This window comes from Cardiocondyla obscurior, linkage group LG24 (assembly GCF_019399895.1).
Source record: "Cardiocondyla obscurior isolate alpha-2009 linkage group LG24, Cobs3.1, whole genome shotgun sequence".
NCBI classification, from domain to species: Eukaryota; Metazoa; Arthropoda; class Insecta; order Hymenoptera; family Formicidae; genus Cardiocondyla; species Cardiocondyla obscurior.
The window spans coordinates 2,370,896-2,397,468 of record NC_091887.1 but is presented as its reverse complement, the minus strand read 5'-3'; the positions used below and the strand labels follow the sequence as shown (position 1 = coordinate 2,397,468).

The 26,573-nt window shown below is 40.3% G+C and overlaps 6 protein-coding genes across 8 annotated transcripts; 2 read left to right on the top strand and 4 right to left on the bottom strand.

Annotated features, from left to right (window-relative positions):
• Positions 1 to 11: 11 nt before the first annotated feature.
• On the bottom strand, positions 12 to 8,482 carry LOC139111555 (serine-rich adhesin for platelets). Of its 3 annotated transcripts, none has more exons than XM_070671924.1 (7): positions 7,714 to 8,482; positions 3,756 to 7,309; positions 2,543 to 3,618; positions 2,182 to 2,460; positions 1,049 to 1,870; positions 810 to 937; positions 12 to 543 (listed from the first exon to the last, which is right to left on the bottom strand). In XM_070671924.1, exons 1-6 carry the CDS (start codon positions 7,940 to 7,942, stop codon positions 835 to 837), a joined length of 6,063 nt encoding a protein of 2,020 aa, XP_070528025.1. In that variant the 5' UTR covers positions 7,943 to 8,482; the 3' UTR covers positions 12 to 543; positions 810 to 834. The 3 variants fall into 3 exon arrangements, with proteins under 3 accessions (XP_070528025.1, XP_070528026.1, XP_070528024.1); XM_070671925.1 differs by having other exon boundaries at positions 815 to 937; XM_070671923.1 differs by having other exon boundaries at positions 12 to 937.
• A 276-nt stretch (positions 8,483 to 8,758) lies between these two features.
• Positions 8,759 to 9,931, bottom strand: Med21 (mediator complex subunit 21). Its single transcript, XM_070671993.1, has 3 exons — positions 9,580 to 9,931; positions 9,393 to 9,504; positions 8,759 to 9,315 (listed from the first exon to the last, which is right to left on the bottom strand). Exons 1-3 carry the CDS (start codon positions 9,619 to 9,621, stop codon positions 8,933 to 8,935), a joined length of 537 nt encoding a protein of 178 aa, XP_070528094.1. The 5' UTR covers positions 9,622 to 9,931; the 3' UTR covers positions 8,759 to 8,932.
• Positions 9,932 to 10,193: 262 nt separating this feature from the next.
• On the bottom strand, positions 10,194 to 17,478 carry Set1 (SET domain containing 1). The gene is made up of 10 exons (XM_070671932.1): positions 16,246 to 17,478; positions 14,346 to 16,153; positions 13,931 to 14,200; positions 13,523 to 13,834; positions 13,183 to 13,443; positions 12,454 to 13,106; positions 11,760 to 12,393; positions 11,393 to 11,611; positions 11,075 to 11,332; positions 10,194 to 10,874 (listed from the first exon to the last, which is right to left on the bottom strand). The coding sequence occupies exons 2-10, from the start codon at positions 16,119 to 16,121 to the stop codon at positions 10,701 to 10,703; spliced, it is 4,557 nt and encodes a 1,518-aa protein (XP_070528033.1). The 5' UTR covers positions 16,122 to 16,153; positions 16,246 to 17,478; the 3' UTR covers positions 10,194 to 10,700.
• Positions 17,479 to 18,261: 783 nt separating this feature from the next.
• Positions 18,262 to 19,006, top strand: Uqcr-11 (Ubiquinol-cytochrome c reductase 11 kDa subunit). The gene is made up of 2 exons (XM_070671995.1): positions 18,262 to 18,501; positions 18,724 to 19,006. Exons 1-2 carry the CDS (start codon positions 18,403 to 18,405, stop codon positions 18,895 to 18,897), a joined length of 273 nt encoding a protein of 90 aa, XP_070528096.1. The 5' UTR covers positions 18,262 to 18,402; the 3' UTR covers positions 18,898 to 19,006.
• On the bottom strand, positions 18,998 to 26,425 carry LOC139111560 (rabankyrin-5). The gene is made up of 13 exons (XM_070671939.1): positions 26,278 to 26,425; positions 26,007 to 26,196; positions 25,788 to 25,897; positions 25,449 to 25,708; positions 25,216 to 25,365; positions 22,313 to 22,716; positions 21,420 to 22,133; positions 21,061 to 21,333; positions 20,508 to 20,949; positions 20,234 to 20,431; positions 19,884 to 20,124; positions 19,530 to 19,785; positions 18,998 to 19,449 (listed from the first exon to the last, which is right to left on the bottom strand). Exons 1-13 carry the CDS (start codon positions 26,279 to 26,281, stop codon positions 19,308 to 19,310), a joined length of 3,384 nt encoding a protein of 1,127 aa, XP_070528040.1. The 5' UTR covers positions 26,282 to 26,425; the 3' UTR covers positions 18,998 to 19,307.
• LOC139111594 (uncharacterized) lies at positions 23,097 to 24,725 on the top strand. The gene is made up of 4 exons (XM_070671994.1): positions 23,097 to 23,496; positions 23,666 to 23,824; positions 23,902 to 24,075; positions 24,155 to 24,725. Exons 2-4 carry the CDS (start codon positions 23,767 to 23,769, stop codon positions 24,427 to 24,429), a joined length of 507 nt encoding a protein of 168 aa, XP_070528095.1. The 5' UTR covers positions 23,097 to 23,496; positions 23,666 to 23,766; the 3' UTR covers positions 24,430 to 24,725.
• Positions 26,426 to 26,573: the final 148 nt, after the last annotated feature.

The following is a 26,573-nucleotide window of genomic DNA, read 5'->3' as shown; positions in this document are numbered from 1 at the left end:
TACACGCCTGCTTAAGAAAAAAATATACAACTTTTATTATACAGGTACAAGATTCATTAATGAGGTAACTTATATCGGAGTACGAAGAAAAATTAATCGATTGTCCAATGATGCTCGTAAGTGCTGGACCTCTCTTCTTTTCTTTTTTTGTTTTTTTCTTCTTTCCTCTTTAATAAACTTTTATTCTTCTCAGTATGGTTGACAGAGTCGTCATTCTATCTTTACCACACTTATTAATCTTGCAGTTTATAACACTTTTTTTTAATATAATAAAAAATATATATACACTGATAGAAATTCTCTTTGAACTTTCATAAAATATGCCGTTTAAAACTTAGTAGTAGCACGACTTTCTTAATCTTTTTTTTTTTTTTTTTTTTTTTAAAAGGAATCTTACGTAAAATGTAAGATTTATGAAATAAATAATTTCAGTGCACTAGAGTCTGCCATGGATGAAGACAACTTACCAGTCTTCGGGTGTTGCTTCTGCACAATCCCGCCCTATATCGATATATCTACTTCCTAGATGATAATCGACGATACCTGAAAATACGAAATCAAAGACATATCTTGAAGGAAATTATTAAAACTATTCTTTTTTTTTTTGTACTTATATACATGATACGTTCTATTCTTCTATGCAACACATCACTCACACACACAAACATACACACGTCATAAATTAAAATTTAAATGTTAAGATAATAAAAGAATTAAATGAACGAATTTTATAACATCTGTGAATGAATGCGCTATCAATATAAAGTATGGAATCCACATTGACACGTTTAACGAGAAATTAGAACCACCTTACGTAAATCATGCTGATTATGTTCAGTTTTTCAGGTCACTCGACAAGTGAATGTATTGGCAGCTTTCATCTCTGCAAATGCCCATCATTTCATACGGACACAGAATTCCATGGGGGTTGATGTTCCTGGTGCAAAACAACAAAAACCACAAAAAAACTCAAGATTTGTAGCGCAATCTACAGAAAAAAGAACGATCAAATATCGTAACAATTTTCCAAAAAATAAAGAAGACTCACTTTGGCTCCTTTAAATGCGTTAAAATCGATATATAAGGTGAAATTGTCTTTGTCGCTGTCGTATTTGTCGTTGTTGTATCTGTCGTCGTTAGATTTGTCGCTGTTGTGTCCGTCATCGTTGTATCTGTCGTCGTTGATATTCTTGAAGTCGAAGTCGAAACCGAAGCCGAACCCACAGATGAAGGCGAAATCAAAGGCGAAGGCGAAGACGATGACGATGACAATGGCAATTGTAGCGAGGCTCTCTTATTACTCTGTTTATTACATTCTTGATTTAAAGAATCTCTCCTTGAAGATTTTAGTTTTGAAGACATGACGGGATCAGACTTGTTCGTTCTATTTCCTTTTAAATGCTTATTGTTTTGTTCTACACAATTATTTTGGTTCAATTTTGATTTAGAAGATGATGTACTGCTTTGATTTGCAGATACTGGCTCTTTGTTACAATGATTCAAAGCATTTATTGAGGTTTCTCCCTTCTCTGGTGTCGCTTGGCGTAAAATCATTTGCGGAAACTGTGCCGTTGCATCTGATGTTGTTGAGGAACTCTTATTTTTGTTAGATTGTATCGAACGAGAAGTATCGCTTTTCGACCCCGCCACCTCATCAACACTAATTGCATTATTTAATAATTTTTCTTGCAATGACAAATTCTCTTCAGTGCACATATCCTTCGATAATTCTGAAGTTTCTTGAAACAAACTGGAATAAGAAACTTCAGAAGTATCGCTGGAATAATTTTTTTTTTTAGCGAACTGACGAGTATAATTAGCAACTTCTATAAATTTATTAGCCAAAAGTTGCGCTACTGCCTCTGGCAACCTAAAAAAAATAATAAATTATGTACTGAGAATAAAGAGACCATAAAAAAATTAATTTTTTTTAAATTTAATGCACGGTGAAAGGCAGATACGGCGACGGCAGCTAGCGAACGTGACTTTATTAGAGCGTCGTGTACGTTTCACATGTACCGCATGTATATACCGCGCCGGCCGGATTGCCGACGACTGATTTCTTCCCGTTCTCTCATCCCCTGCATTTGCCGCCTAGGATTACGTACTTTAGCTGCTGTCGCCGCAGAAATTATAACTGTAAAAATACATCATGTACGGGTGTAGTTTATACTTGCGTACTTGTAGGTTTTTCCCATGAGCCGGTTACCTAAGTTGGAGCAGATTTTGGTTAATTTGGAGCACTCTTGCCGTCCAGCGTTGATCTTTCGACGAGCGACCGAGACCTTCGGGCTTATACTATTAACGCGATCACGTTGCTGCTGCAATTTTTCCTCGGCTATCTTTAGTTGTTCCTTAAGTTTTTTTACTTCGGTGGCCAGGACAATCTGTACGTCCTCTTCCATATCCCATTGACGAAGATTCCCCGACATTTCTGCTAAATGATCTAAGAGCATATACCTGCACCGCATACATAATTTAATATTGAATCTCTGTATTACGTTATAGTCTGTATCTAATGTATCTAATTATGTATAATTACCGTTTAGCGACTAATTTGTTTTCGGTATCTCTCAAGTACTGCTCCTGCTCTTCTTTTGGAAGACTCGTCAAAGAATCCAATTCCGCTTTAACATTCTTTTTAAGCTCGTTCCATACGTTATTCGTGCTAATATTATCATTACTAACGAGGCCAGATTTCGACTGAGAGGTGTTAGCACTATCGTTATTTTCCGCAAGCACCGACGTCGAAATATCGCGTTTAATTTTTTGCTGATGACTTTCCGCTTGATACTCGGAGAGCGAACATGTGCTATCCAGCACATCCTCGTGTTGCGTAACGACCGATTCTGCGGATGAATGCAATTGCATGGTAGTAGCCGTGGAAATATTACTATCATTATCGTTATTATTTAGATTTTTGTCATTTATAATCTCTATGCTGACGTCTGCCTTGGCTAAACTTTTATTTTCATCGACAACTGGTTCGTCGTGCTGCAAGACCGATTTATCATTAATAGTAACAACCCGCTCAGTCGTATTCGAATTTAACATAACTTGCACATGTTTTTTATTTATCTCATTAAACGTTAACACTTTTAACGTAGGTTTAAGTTGCTGCTTGTCTTTTGCCGATTGCTTATCGTGCAAATTTTCAATCGTTCTCCCAGCTCCGTTGTGACTCGAAGTGGTAACGTTAGATATTCGGATACTGAGATCATTTGGTATCGCCTTCTTACCATTTTTAACTTGCGAGCTCGTTACATTAGTACTTTTAGTAATATTCGGTGGAAGTATTTTCTCAGCAGGCGTACGACAAACGTCGTCGTTTTTCTTTTCGACTTCCGCCGCCACCTCTTGGAAGCTTTTATCTGGCATTTTTAATTTATTTTGGTCTTGTTTTATCTGCAATTTTTTATCGCACGGTGGCACGGATTTCTCCGTTGTTTTTGTTACGTTAACGTTTAATAATTTATTGTTGGTACTATTACTATTACCACCGCTGCTGCTATTATTATTTGCCATCTTTCTCTGCAGTTTCAACTTTTCGTGCTCCAAGATCACCTGTTTCAAGCGACGATATTCTTCTTGCTGTGATACAGGAAGATGCCTTACAGCCTAAAATAAAATAAGAATAAATTAGAAAAGCACGTAAAGCCTAAAAAATTTATATGTAATTGCGAAATTATTTTTATATAAAAAAAAACGTATAAACATAATACATTTTTTTTTTTTATTATTATTAATTGCTTTACCAATGGCATATTAGATGAATTCTTCTTTATTTGTGGCTCGTCCTGTTTAGCCGCTTGCGTAGACGATTTAGTCGCCGCCGCGGACTGTTCTTGTTCGGTTCTAACGTCGCGCAGAAACTTATTTAAATTCTTCTCAAAGTCGGCAGAGACTTCTTGATGCGCTTGAGGCTTCTCCGGGACAGAGCTGCTTGTTTCACCCTCGGATTCGGTATCCGTATCGGATTCTCCCAAATTTATCACAAATCGCTGAGTGTCGAAGGCGTGCGGAGTCTTTGAAGCACCAGCGCTCAGCCACGTGCTCTCGCTGGGCTTCGTTATCGCTGCATTCTTATCGAGCTTTCGCAGAAGCAGCTGCTTCTTCTGCACAATCATATTCTGATATTTCTTAGCGTTGTTAACAACCTTCGCGCTCGTGAGCGTTTTCCTCGCCACCTTTTTCACTGGGTTCTTCGTTGCGTCCAGGGTGCCAGTTTTTTTCTTGATACCGTTCGGCACCGAAACAGACGCATCGTTGATTGTCTTGCTTAGAGCTTTCGACGAAGTTGACGGTGTCGGCGGTAATAACGCTTGATTATTCGTTGTACTGATTGCGGATGGCATGGGAGCTGTAGTTTTTGATGCAGGCGGTGGAACAGTTACCTCGGACTTCTTCACAGAATCCGGAGCTGCCGTACAATTGTTGTCTGTTAACTTCGTTCGTTTTAAAGAAGCCAATAAGATAGCGCGTAATTCATCTTCGTCCTCATCGATGCTCTGTCTTCTCTTGTTGTCGCATTTCGTTACACTGCCTTCAACGGCTTTGTCGGCCACAGTCGAATTCGAATTGCCTGACGTAAGATCTGTTGATAGACAGTGAGGCTCTTTGGTATGTTCCTCTTGCAAGCTTCGTCTCTTATCCGGGCATTCGGCAGACGTCGGCAGCACCGCGTTATTGTTTTTCTCTGTACTATTATTTTTCACCACTGCCTCGCTAAAATTAACAGTCTTCTCAGTATCCGTGATACTTTTCAATTTTACGGACTTTTCATTTTCTATTAAATTATCTTGCATATCGTTACCGTCGTTCTTACCTGACACGGTTACACTCTGACGGTCTACAGACGTACTTGCGATATTAATATCTTTATTTACAGCATCGGAATTTGACTTATTTGCGGTCTCGAGCAATGGCACACCGTCAGCGTTTTGGCGAATATTTTTCTTGACGCGTTTCCGCTTCTTTCCACGCGTTAAAGTGGTTTCATTGTTCGCAGATAGTACCTCAGAATGTTCTGCCTCAATTGCCTCGTGATCGTTTTCTGGCAAGAGTTCCTTATTCTCCGGCTCGTCCGGAGGTTCGTTCGCCAAATTATGAAACGTAGTAGGCTTCGGCAACACAGATTTCTTCGCCACTTGCAATTTGATCGGTTTGAAGACGTTGCTGCCCGCATCCGTAAGGGTAATAGTCACCGGCTGCATTTCGGCGCTTTTAAAAGCCGGCCCCGGCGGCGGGGTCTTTTTCTTCTTCGGGTGCTGCTGCAACAACTTGTTAGACTTCAAGATCGGTACGGGCACCAATCTCCTATTGATCAACGTTGGTATCTTATTTCTATCCTTAGTAATATCTGGGACACCTTGCATGTAGAGAGGCTCCGCCGCGGTCGGACGTGACGCTGCTTCCTTTGGAATGTGTTCCGCGTCCGGTGCGGTTTTATCGCCGCTGAGAACGATGTTGGGAGAGAACGGATCTGTATTATTCTCCGGAAGATCGTCGATCGTTATTATTGACTCGTTAGGTGACCTCGGCTCGTCGCATCCTCGAGTATACGATGCGGGCATCGCGAGTTCTGGCGTGGCGGAATATCCAGAGACTGGTTGAATCTCGTATGGTAAATTGTCGTCTCTCAACGCGGAGTCTACATTCGCAAACGCAGTGCCATCGTTGATAGGTTGCTCCGCGATCTGCTGCATTTGAGGCGAAGGCGCAAAGGTGCCGTGGGGAGAGATAGGAGGCGTGAAAAAATTCTTGGACATCGGAACGTTAGAGGTGTCTGACAAGATACCCGTCGAAGGATAGGTCCCTTCCTGACAACTGATTCCATTTATTACATCACAGGCGATACCATCGTGAGAGTTCTTTACTCTCTTTACACTAGGGTCATTAAAATTCGAATGGTAAGTCTCGTTGCCGTATTCCGATGGCGGAAAGTACTGAGTGGCTGGTACCTGACGAGGTAAGTAAGTCTTGTTGTAGAAGGACGCGAGACTGTCGATTAAGAAATCCTCCTGCGTGTCTTCGAATACAGAACTGGTGGCCGTTTCATTGACGTTAATGAATGACACGTCGGATGGCTCGATACCGAGCAACGCTGTGTCAATCGGTATGTTCTCGGTGATTTTGTCAGTCGGCGAGTACGGGAGTTTCTCTTTCTCTCTCTCGACGTCGGTGTCCAGATCCATGTCCTCGATGTGATTGCTCTCGCACGACGGTGTGCACGGCGGCGACGGATATCTGAGCAGCTCCTCGCCGGGTACGGGTATGTCGTCAAGAAAATTCGAATTAAACGGGCTCTCGCTGCGGGCGGATCTTTTGGCTTTGATACCGCGCTGCACTCGATTCTGATGCTTTTTTATAACCGCCGAGCGAAGCGCGATCATACGCAGTTGCAAGGCCTCCTCGTCGTGATCGTCGTTACTCGCGGCCGATCTCTTTTCCAATTCAACGTCCACCAGTTGATCCATGGACCTATGCGATTTCTTCTGCTTGGTCTCCAACGCTTTTTGCCGCAGCAGCGCTTCGTCGTCTTCGTCGTCGGCGTCGTTTATCGTCTCCGGCTGGGCTCGAGATTTCTTTTTAAGGTGCACCGCATGGTCGTCGCTGCTCGCTCGCCTCAGCATGTTCGAAAGTTTTTCCTTCAGCGACGATTCTTTGTTACGGTTCACGCTCGGCTCCGACGTGTGCGTGCCCGTGGGATCCAGACGCTTCACCTTCTTCAGCAACCGCGACACGTTACAGCTCCTGTCGTCGTGCGAACGTGTCGACGATGGCAAGCTCGGCTTCGGCGGTGGTCTCTTCGCCGTCGTTCTCGCGGGCGAGTGACGACGTGGACTACGTTTCGGCGACCTGGCTTTCCGCACGGATCTTTTTGGTGCTGGCGACCGGGAATGATTTACCGAGGACCGTGAAGTTTGCGGTGCCACCGGTCTATATTTCCGCGTTGACGAAGTCAAGACCACTTTCCTACAGTAGTTCGACTTGCCACTTGATTTGTGAATTGAACTTACTTCTTCACGTAACTTCAATGTATCGGCGTCTTGTGCAGGCAGCTCGATGGAGGACGGAGAAATCAGTTCGTCGATACTGAGAAGCTCGTAATCTTTTTTCTTTCGCTTTTTCTTTTTCACTTTAGCTTTTCGATTGGACGTGTCGGTGAGACCGACAATTTCCATATCGCTGTCGCTCGAGATAGGTACTAGGTCGTCATTTCTCTCTTGCAACGTTAATATCGTACTTTTCGCTGCTGTATTTCCAGCTTCCCTGACATGGTGACGATTTTCCTTCCCTTTGACTGGATCTTATAAAATAAAATTAACTGCTACTTGATTAAAACAAGATACCAGTATGGATAAGAATCTAATCATTTACATTTCCTCAAAGCTACTTTTTCTTAAGGCTTGTAAAACTATTTTTCTTTTCTCTCAAAAATAATTCCATGACAATCTCTAAAATTTTTCTTGCTTAATTGCATTATGATCACTAAAATGCACACGTAGAGCCAACTTGATCGAGGCAAAGTATCTCATAATTTTCATTAAAAAGAAAAATAAAAAAAAAAGTCACAGCCATGTTGTTACTTTTGATATCATATGCAGTTTCCCGTGAACGAGCCTATTGAAAAAAGATCCAAGGAAATGTATCTATTTAATATAAAGCATGAAAAGAGAATATCTTGAACAATATGGTTTAATATGACTTTACCTCTCCTGGTTTTGCGATGGTACGCTAGGTTACACCAAGTGGTACATTCACCCCAGGATTTGCAGGCGGAGCACGGTCGCTTTCTCCCGACGACGTAGCTGCTGGTCAAGTGTCCCATCCCGCCTTCCTCCGACGAGCTAACATCCTCCAGCGAAATCTCGCCCTCCTCCTTCTCGTCGTCCAGGATATCAATCGTCTCCGTGCAGCCGCTCGACAGGTCGCTCGCCATTATTCAAAACTTACCCCGCAGCGTAGGATGAAAACTTATCGCCGCCAAGCCGTTCGCGATGCGCAAATCACTCCTTAAGAGCCGATATTAGTCACGCGAGAGGATCCGAGGGACCGGGGGACAAAGGAACGGTGCATCCTTCCGACAGGCAAATGTGGCAAACTGCATCCGTAGGTGGAATAGGAACTGGAAGGAGTCGACGTATCTTATCGCAAAGAAGTTATGTGTACAGATAAGAAAAAGAGGGAAAATAAAATAAAAAAAAAAAAAGAGAGAAAAAGAAGAAAGAAAAAAAAAAGCAATGGGTTATATGGAAGAGATAAAAAAGATCGTCCGACGGAAGTACGTAGCGGCGAGATTTCTGGCCGCTGCGAGCTTAAGGTGCTGAGACGCGAGTAATTAACGTGCACTGTCAGCAGTAATCGCAACCTTGAAGTTAAATACCTTTACCCCCCGACTGTCGACCGTCCAACTAAAATTGACGAATTCAACGACGTTCAGAAGTTTTAGAACCATCACGGCGGCCATGCTACATATTTTCTCATTTCCATGACTGCTTAAAAAGAGAGAGAAGAGAGAGCGAGCGAGACAGAGCTATGGCTGTGATTGGATGAAATCGTATCTCTCGATTCGCGACTGATTCCTCCGGTAAACCAATCAGCGTCGCCAAACTAACCTCATGTCACGATGTCTCGCAAGGTGCGTTTTCATTCATTTATAATTAAATATTTTGTCATCGTTGGAAATTAACAAAAATTATATTAAAAAATATTTTCCAACAGTAAATTATTGTAATATATTGAAGAATTCACTTACTTTTTCATTCGATAAATACAAATAATTTTATTAAAATACACTTGCAAGCCGACATACCGATTACTGCTTCGAACGATATTCTCACAATGAAATTAACATGCTAATTTGATTTTTCACACTATGATGTTCAGCGATGAGTGCCCACAAATAAAATTACAATAAGTCATAAATGTGTCATTGATTTATGGAATTAGGTGACGGATCCGATAACTGATGCGTATTGTTCGAAGGCACGGTGTTTATAGAACTGAGGCTTTCTTGTTTTACGTTAGTACTGCTAAGGTTCATGTTAATTACGGTAGGCGACGTAGGATTTTGCATGTCTAATTGACTTTGCGCGATGTCCTGCAGAGCCGCTTGGATTCGCTGAAGAAGCGCCTCGCCTTGCCTCACTACCTCTTCCAATTGTTCACCAGCTTGCTGATTCTCTTGCTCGAGCCTGCTAAGACTGGCTACTTGTAGCTCCTGCGACGATTCCTCGCTTGGCAGACTCTCTATTAACGTGTCGATATCTTTGGCGCACCTCGCAATGAGATTTGCAAATAAAGCGGCATAATCTGAAATAAATTACATTTTATAGCCAACTTACGTATATGTTTAAAATAGTATTCTGTATATCAAAGTATGCGAGAACCTTCTTGCGATTGATGTGGCTGCGGAGTGCCGATTCGATCAAAGCCAGGAAATTTACTCGGCGTAGAATACTGCTGCAGAATACCGACACTGTTGCAGAAATGCTCGGCTTGCTAATATAAAACGTTACTTTAAATTTATCACAATAACGTAATTAACAATTAAAACAATACGAAAATTTTTACTACCTGATTTATGGTGTCTTGCAACTGTGTTAAGCGATCTGCCATAATGCTGAGTGCTCGAGATTAATTTGAACAATCCTTTATAACGTTACAATAATTTACAAATAAAAGTAACCACTTGCTACCAATGTCATAAAAATCTTAGCACTTTTAAAGTCAAAATACGATGTAGTTTATTAAAACCTCATTTTATCGTCTATAATTTTTCAACCGCGTTGTCGCGACACGTTTAAATTGTTGCTTACATCTGTTTATTGGGAAAGAAATTGAAAAATAACAGAGCACAGAGAGCTACAAGAGTCATGACCATAACCTCGACGCATGCACCGTTGATTCTTTGACACTGTTTCTTAAGCCAAATCCACATTTAATATATCACGCTCGAGTTACATGACCATATTCTATTGTCAAATTAATTTTTAAATAAAAAAAAATATTAAATATATATACTTGCTGAGTAAATTATTTTTTTTTTTTTTTAGTTTTGGATTCTGGAATTTATTTAATTTTATTAAATATTTTATAAAGAATAATTTAAAATTGCATAAAATAAAGCACGTTTTGTTTCTATTTAATTTAAGATAATAGAGACAATTTAAAATAAAATAATCTAAATGTACTTTCTTTAATTTTTATTATAACTTGGAAAATAAAACTTAGATCTATGATCATGTAACATTCTTCCCCCGTTCTTTTACACTTAAATTTACTCTGTAAATCATTGACATACAATTGAAAATCACTCTGTATATATTACATAGAGAATATTTACATTGCTCATAATTGCAAATATATAATTGCACTAAATATAATCTAAGTTGTATCTCTTAAATGTCATTTACCTGGAAATATGTTTTAGGGTCGACGATAAATACAGAAATGAGACGTTGTAAAATCATCGTGACGCGCAATGACGATGATTCATATATGTACCTTACGTATTAAAATCACACTGGATTAGAAGGGGTTTTATAATAAAATAGGAAGAACGATCTTAACATAATTTAGCATTTTCCACTGCATTTTTATAAAATGTTTACATGGGGAAATATTTACAAAAATATGAGTAGGGCGTGACAAAGTGTAGAAGGCAGGAAAAAAAAAAAAAAAAAAAAAAAAACAATTTAATTAAGAGTACCCCGACATTGTGGAGCTCCGCAAAGGCAAGGGATTTTGTCATCCTCCAATGGAAATTTATAATCGTAAGTAATTTCTTCGTTAACTCCTATCGGCTGTTTACTGTAGATTACGATCTTCTTTTGGCTTTCGATCGTGATTACTTTTGCGTAACAATTCGGCTGAAAAAGAAAAAAAAAAGAAATAAAGATTTTTAGGACTACAATAAAATATACTGCTCTGCTGCCTCTTTTGCTTCAAAATTAATATTCGATTTTGTTAGAAGTTAAATCAAATCTTGTTAATTAAAAACATTTAGTTTAGATATTAAATAATATATTAAATAAATTAATAAAGACACGGATAATATTAAATAACTTACGTTGCAACTGTGATTAATAAACCTCGCCAAATTGCCGCATTTTGTCGCATCGATAATAGTATCTAAATCGATGCGGAAGAGGTAAGAGCTGCCGATTCCAGTGGCTTCATATTGAGCTTCTCGTAAATCAGCCACAACCGGTCTAACCATCTGTCCAACATACTCGATAACCATTTCATCGGCTGCGATTGGTTCCATGGCAAATAAGCCCCAATCGTGAATACCAGACTTGGCAAACTTTAATTGTTTTTTACGGAACTGGAACGCAAAATTCATATTGTAATACGAATCATCGATATAAATAATATATAATTTTACCTTTAATTGATTAAACTTAAGGAGATCGCTGTCCGTATCAATTCCAAAAGCTGTTAACAGCCGGCGTTGATTGCTTCGTGCCTCACGCGACAATGCTTGCATTTTGCCGGTTAACGCTTTAGAATTATTCTTTGGACCATTCATCACACCATCGCCTCCGATATAAGAGCCGCTATCTTCCACGTCATTGCTACGCTGTATACTTTGAGCATAATGATGCTGCAAGAATAAAAACAATTATTTAGCACAACTGTAAAAATTCTAATTAAAAAAATTTGCTTAATATGCCGCATATTTGTTAAAATTAGAATAATTTTTTTTTCTAATTCTGCATTTTGTTAAATATGTAATATATCTAATTATTTACTTTATGTTTAGCCTTCTCTCTGATGTCAACTTTATAATATCCTTCCGTTCTGGCGCTTCCACTCGCGTGTAATCGGAGCTCATCTCGTTTTCTCTTTTTTGCGGGACTCGGCACATCCGTCGGCGGATGATCGACCCAATGCGTGTCATTCAACCAATAACCTTGCGAGTCGTCGGCTAATAAAGCTTCGTAGCTTCTTCTTAAATATTCTACGTCCTCTGCATCTATTCCTCTCGTTAAAAATTCATACAAAATAGCCATTTCCGACATGAGATCTCGTTCTTTGTATGTAACAGTCGGCTCTGAAATCGGTTTAAGTTTGTCGTACATGTAATCATTTCGAATATTCTCCTTCTCTCCCACGTGATTCTGATGACTGCTGTGCACTTTAGTATATTTCTTGGATTTTTGTTTCTCAATTTTATGGGTATTGTCCTTCGATTTCGGCAATTTAACAATCTTCGAATGTTTTAGTTTCACCGAAGTAGGCGGGACACGTATCACCGGTTCTGCGGGCTCCGGTTGTGCAGGTGGCAACGAATACGAATGTTCCATATACACTTGCGAAGCCTGAGAACCGGGCGAACTCGGTGTCCGTTGTCCATTTAATCGAAGTTCTGTTTCTGCTTGGTACCTATAAAAAGCATTGTTACATAAATTATTACGATAACGCTTTTTTACAAATCTAACTAACCTTAGTCTTCTGATTTCCAAACTTTCTTCCTCCGAATCGGTCGTAGGAATCTCGCTGAACATTTCGATCTTTTCGTTCTCTCTTAAAATAGGTTCGTCGTTGATATATTTCTCCGACATTGTCTGCAACACTCTGATAATGCTCGGTTGTATAGGACCTGGACTCTTATGTCGTATAATGTTATCTTGTCCTGCCAAAGTCATTAAAGCTTCTGCAGCCGAACTTTCCATTTTTTGTATATCCGGCAATGCTTCTTCCTTGCCAATTGCCGAAGCTATTAGCATCGGTGCGGGTTTTATATCACTCTGCGTTCCTTTATCCTCAGTGATTCTCGGTATATCCTTCATCTCTTTATCCAAAGTTCTACATACATCGAATGACTTTTCTTCCACTACCGGTAAATTTTCGGAAATTCTTTCCTCTTCCTTCACGCTTTCGTATCTCATGGGAGAAGATAACGAATCACTGTCGTCAATATGTGGGAACTCGTTTGAATTTTGATCTTTAATTTTGATATCTGGCACCGGTGTTTCTCTACCAACGGGAGTGGGGCAATCTAACGACCTTTGAATCGCGACTTCCATTAATATATCAGGATCCTCGCTATTACAAGCCAAAGGTCTATGATCGGACATTCGGCTATCTGTATCTTGCTAAAAATTAATTAATTATTCAATTAACGTAACAACTACATTTTTTAAAATTATTATACTCGAGTTTCATACGTACCTCATCCTCAAAATCTTCATCAGAACTTTCATTTGAACTATCGGAAGATTCACTAGAACTGATCTCGTCGCTACTACTCTCAACCGATGACGATACGGTAGACGATGAAGAGACAGTTGGAAGGGAAGTAATCGGTTTTTTCGTTTTCTGTACAGGTGGTGCATCCAAATCACTGTCACTTCCAATTGTTTCCATATCAGCATGACCCGATTGTCGACTATCCTCATCTTGTGGTAATGGGCTTGGAGCTTTGATCTTACGCTAAATATAAAAAATTAATTAATTAATTAAAACTTATTATTTTCCGGAAAAAAATAAAAATAATATATAATAATTTTACCCTGAATGAAGGCATCTTTGGCATACTAGCTCTAATACCCAGACCAAAACCATCGTAATTGAGTCCTAGTGGCGTCGCTTGTTCTAATAACGATGACAATCCTTGTGGCTTTACATCTTCTTTCGTCGTGTTATTAACAATAATGTTATCGCCGCTACCCTGAGTTTGACTCTTTTCAGATTTCTTTTCATCCCACCAAACTTCGAATAATTTAAATGCCGTATTTTCTATCATTTTCTTATTAAAATCCTTCTTTAAAATTTGTTTTAATTCATTCACAACTCTGCTCAACACTCCATTGATAGTAGGTCCCTAAATAAAAATATTTTAAAGTTTCTTAATAGACAAATTACGATAAAATGCAAAGCAGATATATTTGCACGTATATGTAAAAAAATAAAATCTTGCCTGTGGATCTTTTGTAATATTATAGTTTGCCATAGCATGTAACCGAGATTGAAAAGAAGAATAATAATTTGCTCCTTGATTTCCAATTGTTGTCGAAAAAGATGTAGTGTTGGGTTGAAAATGGCTCTGTAAATACGTAGTTCCATACGGATAAAAATTCTGCGTCGGTCGCGGCCAATTATAAAGATCATTGGAAGGATAGTTCGTCAAATTTCCCGGGTAATTAGTTCCCGGGTATAATTGATTTGAAGGCTCAGTCTGTGCTATTACCTGTCGAAAAAATATTTAAATTAAATTTAAATTAAATTAAATATATTAAATTTTAATATTATATTAAATATAAAAATATTTAAATATATGCAATAAAAACTACAAGTTATATATAATATGTCGTCTTATATATATAAAATCTTACTTCCTCAATTTTTTCATCTCCTGAACTTAAAGGACTCAGAGACATTCTGTCATCGTCAGGTGGCGGAGGTGGCGGTGGTTCCTTAGGTGGCTCTGGTTCGTGATCGTCGAGCGCTGGACTATAACTTCCTAATAACGCCTCGTCTTCGCTGGAACTTATAACGCTTCCCAAATCTTCGTCTACAGAAAACTGACTAATGCTATTCTCATGAGCTTTTCTTCGTTCCTTATTTCTCTCTACTATTTTATCGAAACACTGTTTATATATTTCGCGTGAAAGAAAAGGGCTCGGAGGATCCGACAGCATCTCATTGTCGCGTGGAGATTTTTTGTCGTCTTCCGAATCGCTACCAAATTGTAAAAAAGGAGGAGCCATTCCACCCGCTTTATCCTTCAATAACATAGCGATTCGCGTGTCTAAATCTAGAGTTTTACGAGTTTCATCAGGAGAGTCGCGCGGCGTGCTCTTTGCCGTAGTCTGATTCTCCTTTTCTTTTTTAGGAGTGTGATGTGCTTTTGTACTCGAAGTTTTATTATTAATCAGCGTGACGTTAGAACCAGCATTATCCAAATTTGTTGCGTGCTGCTGAATCGGCCAGACAGAAGTTGAGGCTGAATAAGTTGCGGCCGTTGACCCAGAATTATTGCTCCACCACACATTCGAGTTTTGTTGAATTGGTATATTCTGTGACACATTCTGAGAAATGTTAGCCAAGTAGCTACTCGGAGGTTGATGGTGATAACTACTGTAATAAAAGTCATAATTTGTGGCCGGGGTAGAATTTTGAGAATAATTACTAGAATAATTTAGTTCACTGGGAGCGGTTCCGTATCCTAAATCGCTACCCGTACTACCGCTTGGCGTTGGATAGTCCCTATATTTATTATATCTCGAATTTTCTACATATGGCTCTCTGGTCTTTTCCAAATTTAGAATAGCTTTTTTACTATTTCTAAAGTCCTCTCTCTCCTCAGGTAAAGCCTTTTCCACCGGTGTCTGATGTTTTTCTGGCTCAGGCTCTGGTATTGGTATTGGCTTTGGTATTTCCTTTTCCACTTTCTTTTCGGGTTTCTTCTCTATAGTTAATTCTTCAAACATCTTTTTACATTCCTCCCCAAAAGGATCCAAAAACACCCTCAGCACTTTCCCCATCACAGAAGTATTATTCAACTTTTCTACACATGCCTTGGACGCCTTAGTCGACTCAAATACCACTCTCGCAATGCCAAGATGTTTATTGGTCATTGGATGATAATAAACAATAAGCTCTTCGGCAGGTCCAAACTTCTGAACCATGTTCGTCAAAAACGTCTTATCGATGTTATCGTTCAAATGACAAAACGTCACTTCTAGCGGTGGAGGCTCTCCACAGTAATTGGAATCGATTTTAAATCTAGGTACAGGTAGATCAAGCTGTTCAAGCCGAGTCCAGATCCTTGTCAATTGCGATCTGGGATCTCGCGGCTGAACCTGCGGATACGTCGGGTCTCCTGGTACAGTTCCATCGTATCTGCATAGCTTTGTAGCTCCCTTAACTAAAAACGGATCAACTAGTAACTTAAAATTCCTTTGCGCCTTCGGGGTCGCCGCCGGCGTCGCGTCTTTCTGCGAATGCGTCACGTGGCTGTGGCTGTGACTGTGGCTGTGGCTATGTTTCGAAGTCGGCTGACTCGAATTTTGCGACGCGCTCTGAGAACTGCCATGGGAATGGCGATGACGATGCGAGTGCGCATGTGAATGTCCATGTCCATGACCATGCCTCTCCATCCCGTTCATTGCCTCCAAGCATCATCCATTCACATAAACTTCTGTCATAAACATTAACCAAAACTTTAAGCAATATCGGTACTATAATGAATGCGATTTAATTTGTGGCGCAATTAACTCATAATTTACTCACATTTTCGAGAAAAGCGTGCGTGCCGACGGTAACGAGCAAATTGTACACAAGTGTGGTGCAACCCGGCGCGGCACAGATTCCGCACATCACTCTGTTCATTACTTAAAAATAATTCGATTACAAAAATAGTTAATTCGTTGTCGAAACGTTAAATGTCTAAGTAACTTCTTTTACATCAACGACCACGCGATTACATGATCAAGATCGTCCAGCGACTGCAAAACGTACCGCGCTCTAATGCATCCGGACTAGTGCAACAGCTTTATTTACGCGTATCCTATACCTTTTTCTCCGTTTTACATCGTACGGGCGAGACTTTGTTAGATGCGACAAGTGTGCGGAACCTTGACAACTTCGCTGTTGATCGTCACATAGGAACATATCCTCTCGTCGCGCGAATGCGAGACACTTGTCGTTGGATCGATACGATCCCCGACGCAGCGTTATCGATGCGGCATCCTCAGATCGAGCAAATCGTCGTGTTCCGAATTACAATGTGGACTCTATCTTTCCTTCTCTCTCTCTCTCTCACTCCTCTTTGGTGTCGCCCGCTTGGCCTCGCGCGGAGAACGTCGCGCGGTCTCCCTCAACTGCACATAACCTCGAAGATGCTTCTTGGCCGATCCTTTTAGACTGGGTTGCTCGTGCCGCGCCGAACCGCCGAGGGCATCTCTCGTCACGGGATTCTCCACGTAGAGCGCCGTCGACGAGCGATACAGCGAATCTCGGTTCTCTTTACTTCCACGGCTCCTACGTCTCCCTCTCCTCGCTTCTCACCAGCCACCCTCGTTTCCTCTTCCTTGTCCTGTCGCCGCCTCCACCAGCAGACCCTTCGCAACCTTACTCAGCCACGGGCGTCGCGATTTTCCTCTTTTATTTTTTATTTTTTTTTTTTTTTCCTGCCCACCGCCAGGAATCGCGTAACTTTCGTAACTCGGCAGCGATGGTGCGCAACGGCGCGGCGTCTCGTATGCAGTCGTGCTTCGTTCGCGATCGAGCTATCGAACTGATCGTCCTCTCGACTCTCCCGTGAACTCTATATCACCGTCTCCGCCGTTCGTCGTTTCGCCACCGCCTGACGGCCCGCGGGTGAATCGGTGACGCGGTCTCTTTACGGCCGAAAAACCGTACGGCCCGAGTTTTTCTTCCCGTCTCTTTCTCTCTTTCTTTGTCCTCGTTGCTCGCACGTTGACCCGCTGCGACAGGCGCGATTTCCTCTCTCTCTCTTTCTTCTGCTCGGCAAGCAGAGCGAGTTGATGTATGTATGTACGTTTGACGGTGTACGAGTCACTCCGGTCTGACGACGGCAGCAAGCGTGCGCTAACGCGTCAAGCTGCACACAACGGAGCTTGTATGTGTGCCGCGAAGCGCTGAGATCCGAACAACGTAACATATCATTTTAAACAAATTTTACAAATATATAATATTCTATATTTTTCTCAAATTGCACATACTATAGGATGTTTAAATATGGCTCGTACGCTGGAAGGCAGATACGACGTTTGCTGCACCGACGACAGCTAACGTGACTTTTAAAATTATGACTTTGCCTCTCGCTTCGCAATTGCATCAGCGATTGTCACTCGTTCCCTTAGGCGCGATTTTAAATTAATTTTTATTAACTTAAAGTCACCCGCCAGTCACACCGCGAGACATTTATAATTAGTTATAATTAAAATGTAATTAAATGTTTCAAGAAACGCGGTGATAACAAACATTGACAACTCGGTTGGAATATTGAACAAGTGGATCAGCACGAGGAGCGAGCTCTATCATTCGATAAACGTACACTTTGATGCTTCGTCGAAGGGTTTTGAGGATGAAAAAGATAGATCAATGTTAAACATTATTGGCAATTGATCTCTTCGACTAGATAATTATTATATTTTCTTATCTCACATTCTTTTTCGTAGTACTTTCCGCCTATCATATCTCTCGTGATCGATCACTCGACGCCACGAGTTTTTTTTTCGACTTTGAGATCGATCGAAGGCGCGATAGAGCCGCCGTTTTCTGCCTACAGAACTGCAAGAGTGCAGGACGTGCAGGCCACTGCAGGCAGAGAATCCGGAGTTGTGGTTATCTCACATTCGCAGAGCTTACGCAGGAAACTCGGAGGCACTTGATCCTCGCGACACCGAAATATCAGTCAAGGAAATGGCAGACATACAGAACTTCTTCAAGCGTTATCTGCCGGTGGTGAAAGCCGACGAGGGAGAAGAAGAGGAGCTCGTGGATCCGCAAACAGTACTCCGCGTAAGTAACAATCGTTACATAATGTTTTTGTATTTCAAACCCCTTCGGACGCGTCGCGAACGTCCAAGGAAGAAGCACGTTCAACGAGATTCAAGGCACGGTCGCTATCTATTTGCACTTCGCAGTCCGAAGTCTTAGAAGAATTCTTCGCTAAAAAAAAGATGTTCTAAATGATCGATTTTAGCAATGGTACAGCGATGAATAATAATTTTGTTCTTGCAGGAGCAATGCAATCAGGAATCAAAATGTGTTAATTTCAAGGGTAAACTAGATACGTGCAATGACCGTGTGAACTCAAGGTCCAACACAGAGGAGACTTGTCTAGAAGAGCTTATCGATTACGTACAATGCGTAGATCACTGCGTCGCGAAGACTCTGTTCACTAAACTGAAGTAATTACACTTATTTCCATAAAGAGTCAACTGTTGTTTGCAATGTTAAAAGATTTCTCCCGAATAATGTAAATATAATCGAATATTAGCAATAAAAGATTAAGTTATTATAATTGCGAATTACACCGACAGGCGCCCTTTTTCTTTTATCTGTATTTCAACTCTATAAGATAATTTTAACAATGTGTACATAATAAGATACATAAAATATCAATGACATACAATTATTACACACAGACTTTCAGTTCAGTTTGTAGTTTTTTTTTCATATTAAAAAGACATTTGGAATGATCTATTTTTCCATCAAGTTGTCGTGGGTGTCCGTAATAAAACTTTCGTCTCGAAATTCCTACCCACTGTTTTCAGATAAAAATTTTTATTTCGGATACCCCCGTATATAAATTCTTCATTTAACTATGACGGTTGAAGAGAACCACTACCCAGCAATACGTCGAAACATACATTGCACACCCGTACTGGTTTATTCAAGCCGAATTTCAAGATCGGCACATCCTGACCAGAACACTTGCTGCACAAAATTCGTCCACAATGCCGACTAAAAAAAAAAAGGAAAATTAGGATAATTTCGCTTAATAAATCGACACGCTCAATTCATCTCATTAAAACTCAATTTACCAATGATGCTTGCGCATTGTGAGAGAGAATTTCGTTCCGCACTCTAAGCAGCAATCCTTATCAGACCACGGTGCTTCTTGCGTTAACGAATCTAACAGCCTATATAACAGCTGTTTCGTCGCTACTTGATAGTTGAAGATTGTAATTCCATCTTTATTCATCGAACCTAAACACGCCCCAGCTTTCACTAGCGTTCTACAAAGATTGCCATTGCCCTTCATGTACGCGATCAATAATGGCGTATTTCCATCCAAGTCTGAAATACAAACTCGGTAAGTCACGCGTATATAATAATTAAGAAGAACAAATTACAATGCTCTTCAGGATAATTTTATCGTTGCTTGTTCTTTAAACCTGCGTTATTGACTGGATATTGCGACATGCATTCTAAAAACAGATCGCATATTGTAGCAGCGTTATCCCTCGCGCATCTAGCCAGTTCGTGTAGAGGATTCCGACCCTTGAGATTCACGGCTTCCGCATCTAGTGTACACTCGGTTAATAACGTTCGCACTACAGAAACGTGACCCTCTCTTACAGCTACGTGCAACGCATTGTCGCCATCCGCGTTTACCGCATCGAAATTAATGTTATTCTACAAGAAAGAAAAAAAAAACCCACCCCCGATTTATTACGATATCGTATATATGTATGTCTATCGAAATAAAATTTTTTATTTAATACTTAGGATATTAGTTTCTTACTTCCAATAATGCGGAGACGACAGTGGCATGTCCTGCCTTAGCAGCCACGTGTAGCGCGGTATTTCTGTTTGCATCCGTGTCGTTAACGCGAGCACCCGCCAGAATCAAACTTCGTACTAACATCTCATTCCCTGACACGGCTGCGAGATGTAAAGGAGGCGTTTGCGTAACGTCGTGTATTCTCGAATTCACGTCTACCTGAAAAGAGACGACTGGTTGCAGATATTCTGACTTTGTACGCAATGAATTTATCTATGTTAATTAAATGCTGTACCTGTATGGATAATAAAAATAGAATGCTTTCCATGTCACCCTTTTGTATGGCAGTATGCAAGAAATTCCTGCCTTTATTGTCATATTGCTCGGCGGCCTTAGGCAATCTCTCTAATATTGCTTGTGCGGCTTTGTTATTACGAACTGTGAGGGCAGTCGCGAAAGGTGTCAGTCCCTTCTTATCCCTCTTATTCAGATCTATATTCGGGTGACACAACAAAAGAGAAATGATCTGCGAATGCTGATTTTGTATCGCCACGTGCACGGGCGTCTTTCCCTCCGCGTCACGGGCATTTACATCGGCCCCGTGCTCGATGAGCGTTTGAACAACTTGCTCCAGTCCCCATTGGCAACACAAATGTAATGGTGTGCACTCGTCTTTTGCCTCGTCTCCGCCGGCACCGTCTAGGCCAGGTCGTCTCGGAGCATTCAAGTCGCATCCGCTGTAATAATTCGTCGTTAAAACAATAATTAGGAATATTTTAAATAACTGTTTTTAAAACCAAAGCCTTTTTTTTTTTTTTTTTTTTTTTTTTACTGCAAAGGTTGCGTACCTTCTGATTAAAAACTGTGCGATATCTTCCTTGTTATCATCAATCGCTCTGTGTAACAACGTTTGGTGACAGCCATCGGGCCCCGGTCCCCAACAATCGGTATCCGCTCCGTGTTTAACTAAAATTGATGCAGTGTCTTCTTGATCAGAATCCAAAGCGTCCCACAATGGGCATCCTATCGAGGTGTCCACACCTCGCCTGCAAAGTGCCTCTACTACTTCGCCCAGTCTACAATGTACGCATAGCTGTAACGGCGTTTCTCCATTGGTTGTTCTGCACATATTAAAAATATAATTATTAATAACGTCGAGTCCCGCTGCAAGTAGACTCTGTAAATTAAAATTAATTATTAAGCTCACTTTGCATTCATGTCAGCTCCATTTTCCAACAAAAATATAGCTGTGGCCGAATCCTCCTTCAAAATCGCCTGGTGCAACAACGTCAGGCCTTCTTCGTTACGTTCGTTCACGTCGGCTCCAGCTTTTATTAAAGCCAATACGATATCTTTGCCCTTCTTGAATGGCGCCTTTATAGCCAAGCTCAAAGGTGTTTCGTTTGCGTTGTTCTTGATCGTTAATTGTGAATCCGAGCTCGTTGAATCCAACAGTTCGACGACTATGTCAGTATACAGATTCGAAATAGCGAAATGAATTGGCGCGTCGCCAGTGGAAAGTGTAATCACATCGGTCGGCAAACCGTTCCTTAACAGAGCGCGGGTCAGATCCTCTAATCCAACTCGGCACGCCTCGTGCAGTATTGTAAAGCCTTCGTTGTTGGTTTTCGTTAAATTATTGTTACACGATTCCACTATGAATAACGCTGCTCCTTCTCTGCGTTCTCGCGTTAGAATATGGAGCAACGTATCTCCGGTGGCGTCGTACGTTGGATTCGGTACGGCGCCCTTTGTTAACAATTTCGACGCAAAGTACTCGTTGAAGGGCTCCGTCTTCATCGCAAAACACAACGGCGTATCATCTTCGTTCGTAGTTTGATCTACATCGATATTTTTCGCTTCGAGCAACAGGTCGAACAGCATCTCGTTTTTCTCCGAAATACAACTGTGAAGCGCAGTCCTATAAAAAATATATAAAAAATTACAAAATTATATTAAAAAAAAGAAATCTCTTTGATTGACTTAATACAAAAGCTATCAATTTAAGAAATAAAGTACTCTTCTTTTTAACAGTACTTTATTTCTGTATTATTAAAAAAATAATACAGAATTAAACTTTGTTTTTTCTTTTTCATTTACCATCCTCTGTGATCTTGTAAATTCGGATCTATTCCTGCTTGAAGTAATCTTGATCCAACCGCCAGCATGTTTTCCGTATTGTGTTTCGCCACTAGATGCAAGGCGGTGCAGCCTTCCAGTTGCTTAAGATCAGCCGTATTCTTCGCACTCTCGTTAATTTTTACAGGCTCGCATAACTTCTGCACGCTGCCATTATTTTCCAGCTGCTCGATTATAAACTCGGACGAATACGAGTCTCCCTTTAATATAGCCGAATGAAGAAGAGAAAGACCTCTTGTATCCTTCGCGCTCAGATCCGCTTCGTGTTCAACTAGAGTGCGAGCCAGAGATGGCTGGCGGGTTTTCAGGGCAACTTCCAAAGCTGTTTCGCCTTTGTGGTCCACAGCATTGACCACTTTCGGCAGCTGAAAATAAATAATTGCACACTTTACTTTATTTCAAAATAAATCTAATATATGCAATAATAAAATATTTTACAGCAGCAACAATAAAAATTATTAAAAAAAAAAAATATTATATATATTAATTAAAAAATTAATTATATATATATATATATATATATATATATTTTTTTTTTAAATAAATCATATATAAAATATTTCAAATATTTTAGTTTCAAAATATATATAGTTGTTAAATTAAATTACATTAATACTACAAAGCTGAGATTTGAGAGTCACTGCTATCAACGATATACATGTGCTTGTGTCTGCTCTGTCCGTGTGTATGAGCGTTAGAATGGCGTGGACGGTATCGGGTCAGTGAGAAAAAAGTGGAGGAAGTATGAAGATTATTTTCTGATATATACATGGCAGGCCAAGGGAGCATTAAAGCCTCCGCCGAGGCAGATGACGTGGCCACGCGGACGTCCAACCGACCACAATCGGCCGTTGACTAGTCATTCTCGCTACGAGCTTTGCGACGCGCTTATTCCGCGAGGCGGATCCGCCAAGTTGGGTGGCTTGTCGCGAAATAATTCATTACGATGCGTCATTACGAAATGCTGTGATAGGTGCCCGGAGCTTGTCAGCCGTTTTATTCCGCAGCGGATGTCAACGCGCGTTAATTAAGAGGATAATGAGACCGGAAAGTTCTGATTTGGAGGCATCGCGTGGAAGACCCAGCGGTGAAGTCTAGCAATTTGCCAACGAACTTGAAACGGAAATCTATCGACGATTGAAAGAGTAATTATCTACTATCAGAACTTTTAACTGCCTGTGCAATGAGATTACTTTAAATTAATTTAATTTCTTTTCTTTCTTTTTTTTTTAAAGGCTGATAAAATTTTGATAAAAAAAAAAAAAAATAAATAATTTTATGTTGGACATAAATATAATTGAAATATCTTTTCAGGTTCTGTCTATCCTTGTTGAAAATAAGGTGATCAAGTAAATACCTCATTATTAACTTAAGTAATTACTGCTTGATGGGACAGGAACAATATCGTGAATAAAATGTACAGTTTAAAGCCAAGTTTGGAGATTATAATATTATGTATCAGTATCCTATCACGTACGTTTCTGTTTTACGTTACCGATACGTATATTGCGAAAGTGAGGAACGTGATATTAATGTCCTGAAATTTATAGATACTTCGCCAGCGCATGCGGAAGGTGTTTCGTGTTTCAAGTGTCTCATGACGCCCACGGACCCGGATGACACGGACATGCTTTGCTCCCATTTCGACGGGAGTGCTAAGTTTCAGGTGTTTTGTCCATCGTCAACGCTTTGCATGAAGAGAACCATCGAGTACAAGTCGAAAAGTAGGCAGAAATGACCGTCGCAATTATATTATTGAACTTATTCACCGTAAGCGTTTATTAAAAAGGATACTTTTTCTAGCGTCTATAGTTACCACTGTTCAACGAGACTGCGCGCCTCAAAAATATAATTCTCGAATATACAACGACGTCGATAAACAGTGGTATGACAAACAGGAGATCATAACGTCGGCTTACGACGAGGGTTGTTTTATTGGAGAACACAGAGGCGCACCCACTGGCCCACCCGAATATTGCTTTTGTGGCTTTCATTTGTGTAATTCGTCCGTACAAGTTGGGACGTTTAGCAAAATGTTTGCAATAGTATTATCGTTATTAATCGTAAGATTGTTGTAAAGTTTCATAGTTTATTTTATAGCACATGAACGTGTTACTTAAACGAAAGTAAAACTTTTACAAAAGCTTTGTGCACGAAGGACAAGTAAGAATCGGTTAAATATAGGAATCTAAAGATTCTTTATAGCAAGTGATGAATATCATAATAATGCTGGTCCATTAAATGCAAATGAACATGAACAACTAACTTATTTCATAAAATTGTTACATTAAAATAATTTATTTCTAATTTTGTAATTTATGAATCTTCAATTTTATATTTATTATTTCGAATAACAGAGGCTTTTAAATATTAAAAAAAAGAAAAAAAAAACGTAAAAGAAGAAAGAAACAAATGTCAGAAATTATCGAAAATACTTTAAAGTAATGTTTTAATTAAAAAAAGATAAATAAAAAATATATTATCTACAAATATGTAATCACTGCCGAAAATGACTAAACCAGAATCATTATTTATATAAAACGTTTGCAAAAAAAAAATTTAAAAAATGCTTTATGCATGTGAGTACTTAACATTCAAACTTGAGCTGTGAACATGTATTGTAAATTGTAATAATTATCGAATTTAAAATATTTAACAATAACTAATAAATTATAATATTAAATCCCTGTGCTTTAAAAATATAGTATTTTTATATTATGTTTATTAACATTGCATAAACTATGCAAGTAATGTATTGCAGTAGCCAATTTAAAATTATCTCGAAATAAAATTTATTTCAATATATATTGCGTTAAGCTTGCTCTTGCGATAATCATAAAAAGAAAAATGATAAGAAAACTTACCTCAGCGTTATGTTCCACCATATATAAAAATACGACGTCTTCGCGCATCAATCGCACCGCTGCATGCAAAGGATATTTACTTTTGGTTTGCAGCAACTTGTACAACAGAGAGCCCGGCATTTCCTTAAAATCCTCGCCCGTCAAATCTTCCTACAAGATATATTAATATTTCAGATGTAAAATTACAAACGGTAAAAATAAAAAACGATTACTCTGCATAGTCAAAATCTTACCCAATGCGCTGAAATTAAGGAACTGCAATGCTCCTTCAATTTCTGAGTGCCTAGTTCTTCGGCGGCCGAATACAATCCTACACAATTCTCCAATCCTACTGTTCCGATCAGATATCTCTCGCACTGGTCCATCAGTTCGGACAGCTGAAAAGCAGCAGCTGCTTTCATCAGGTCCAATGTTAGATTTTCCTGGGACACTTTGCCCGTGTAAATCCATTTCAGTAGCACTAATGCGACTGAGCTGCTTAAATTGCTCCAATCTGGAAGCAATGATATCGAATGCAAAGTATCAAAGAGAAACTAAAATCTGAACAAATCTAATGTACAAGTTTGACTAACCTAAAACAGTCTTGTCGACGAGAGTCGCATCGTTGAAGAAATCAGTTCTGGCAGACAGGACAAATTTGTGAGCTGGTATCTCTTGGTCGATCAGTTTTATACTTATGTCACTGAAAGTATATTTTTAGAATCAGACTCATTAAACCTGCCGGTATCACCGTTGCAAGAAAAAAAAAAAAAAAAGAACAACAGAGATTTCAAGCAATACATAAGAAATACCTGTAACGATGTTGACAATACAGGGATGCTACTGTCGCCAGAAGCCTGCCGACAAATCCGCCCTCTTGCTTCTCGGCGGTGGCGACCGCGTAATCCCGCTGCAGTTCCGCATTCGCGTTGTACAAGTTGACGTATTGCTCCCGCAACAGGGACAAGTGTTGTTGCCATTTCTGCGCCTCCGTCGGGTCCTCTGAAAGGCAAACGCGCGGTGGTCAGGACACGTAGACACTCAAGGAGGACGCGAAGCCGTCTCAAGCTGCCGCAGACTTACCCATGATCGTGAGAGAAACAGATTACGTCCGGCCGTCCGGCGTTTCGTGTTATCCGATGCGAGTGATCTCTCTCGTGGCGCGGGCCCGCCGCGCATCAACACGCGCTCATTAGCACGGACGTCGGTGGTGCCCGGAGCTCGTCCGTGTGAGGAGGGGAAGGAAAAAAAAGAAAAGAGGAGAGAAGGTATTCGCGAGGAAAAAGGCGGCGCTGCCGGTGACGACCGGACGGGATCGCGAGGGGAGGACCGTCGGGACCCTCGGGAGAGCGCAGAACGCGACCGCGGTACCCGCACAT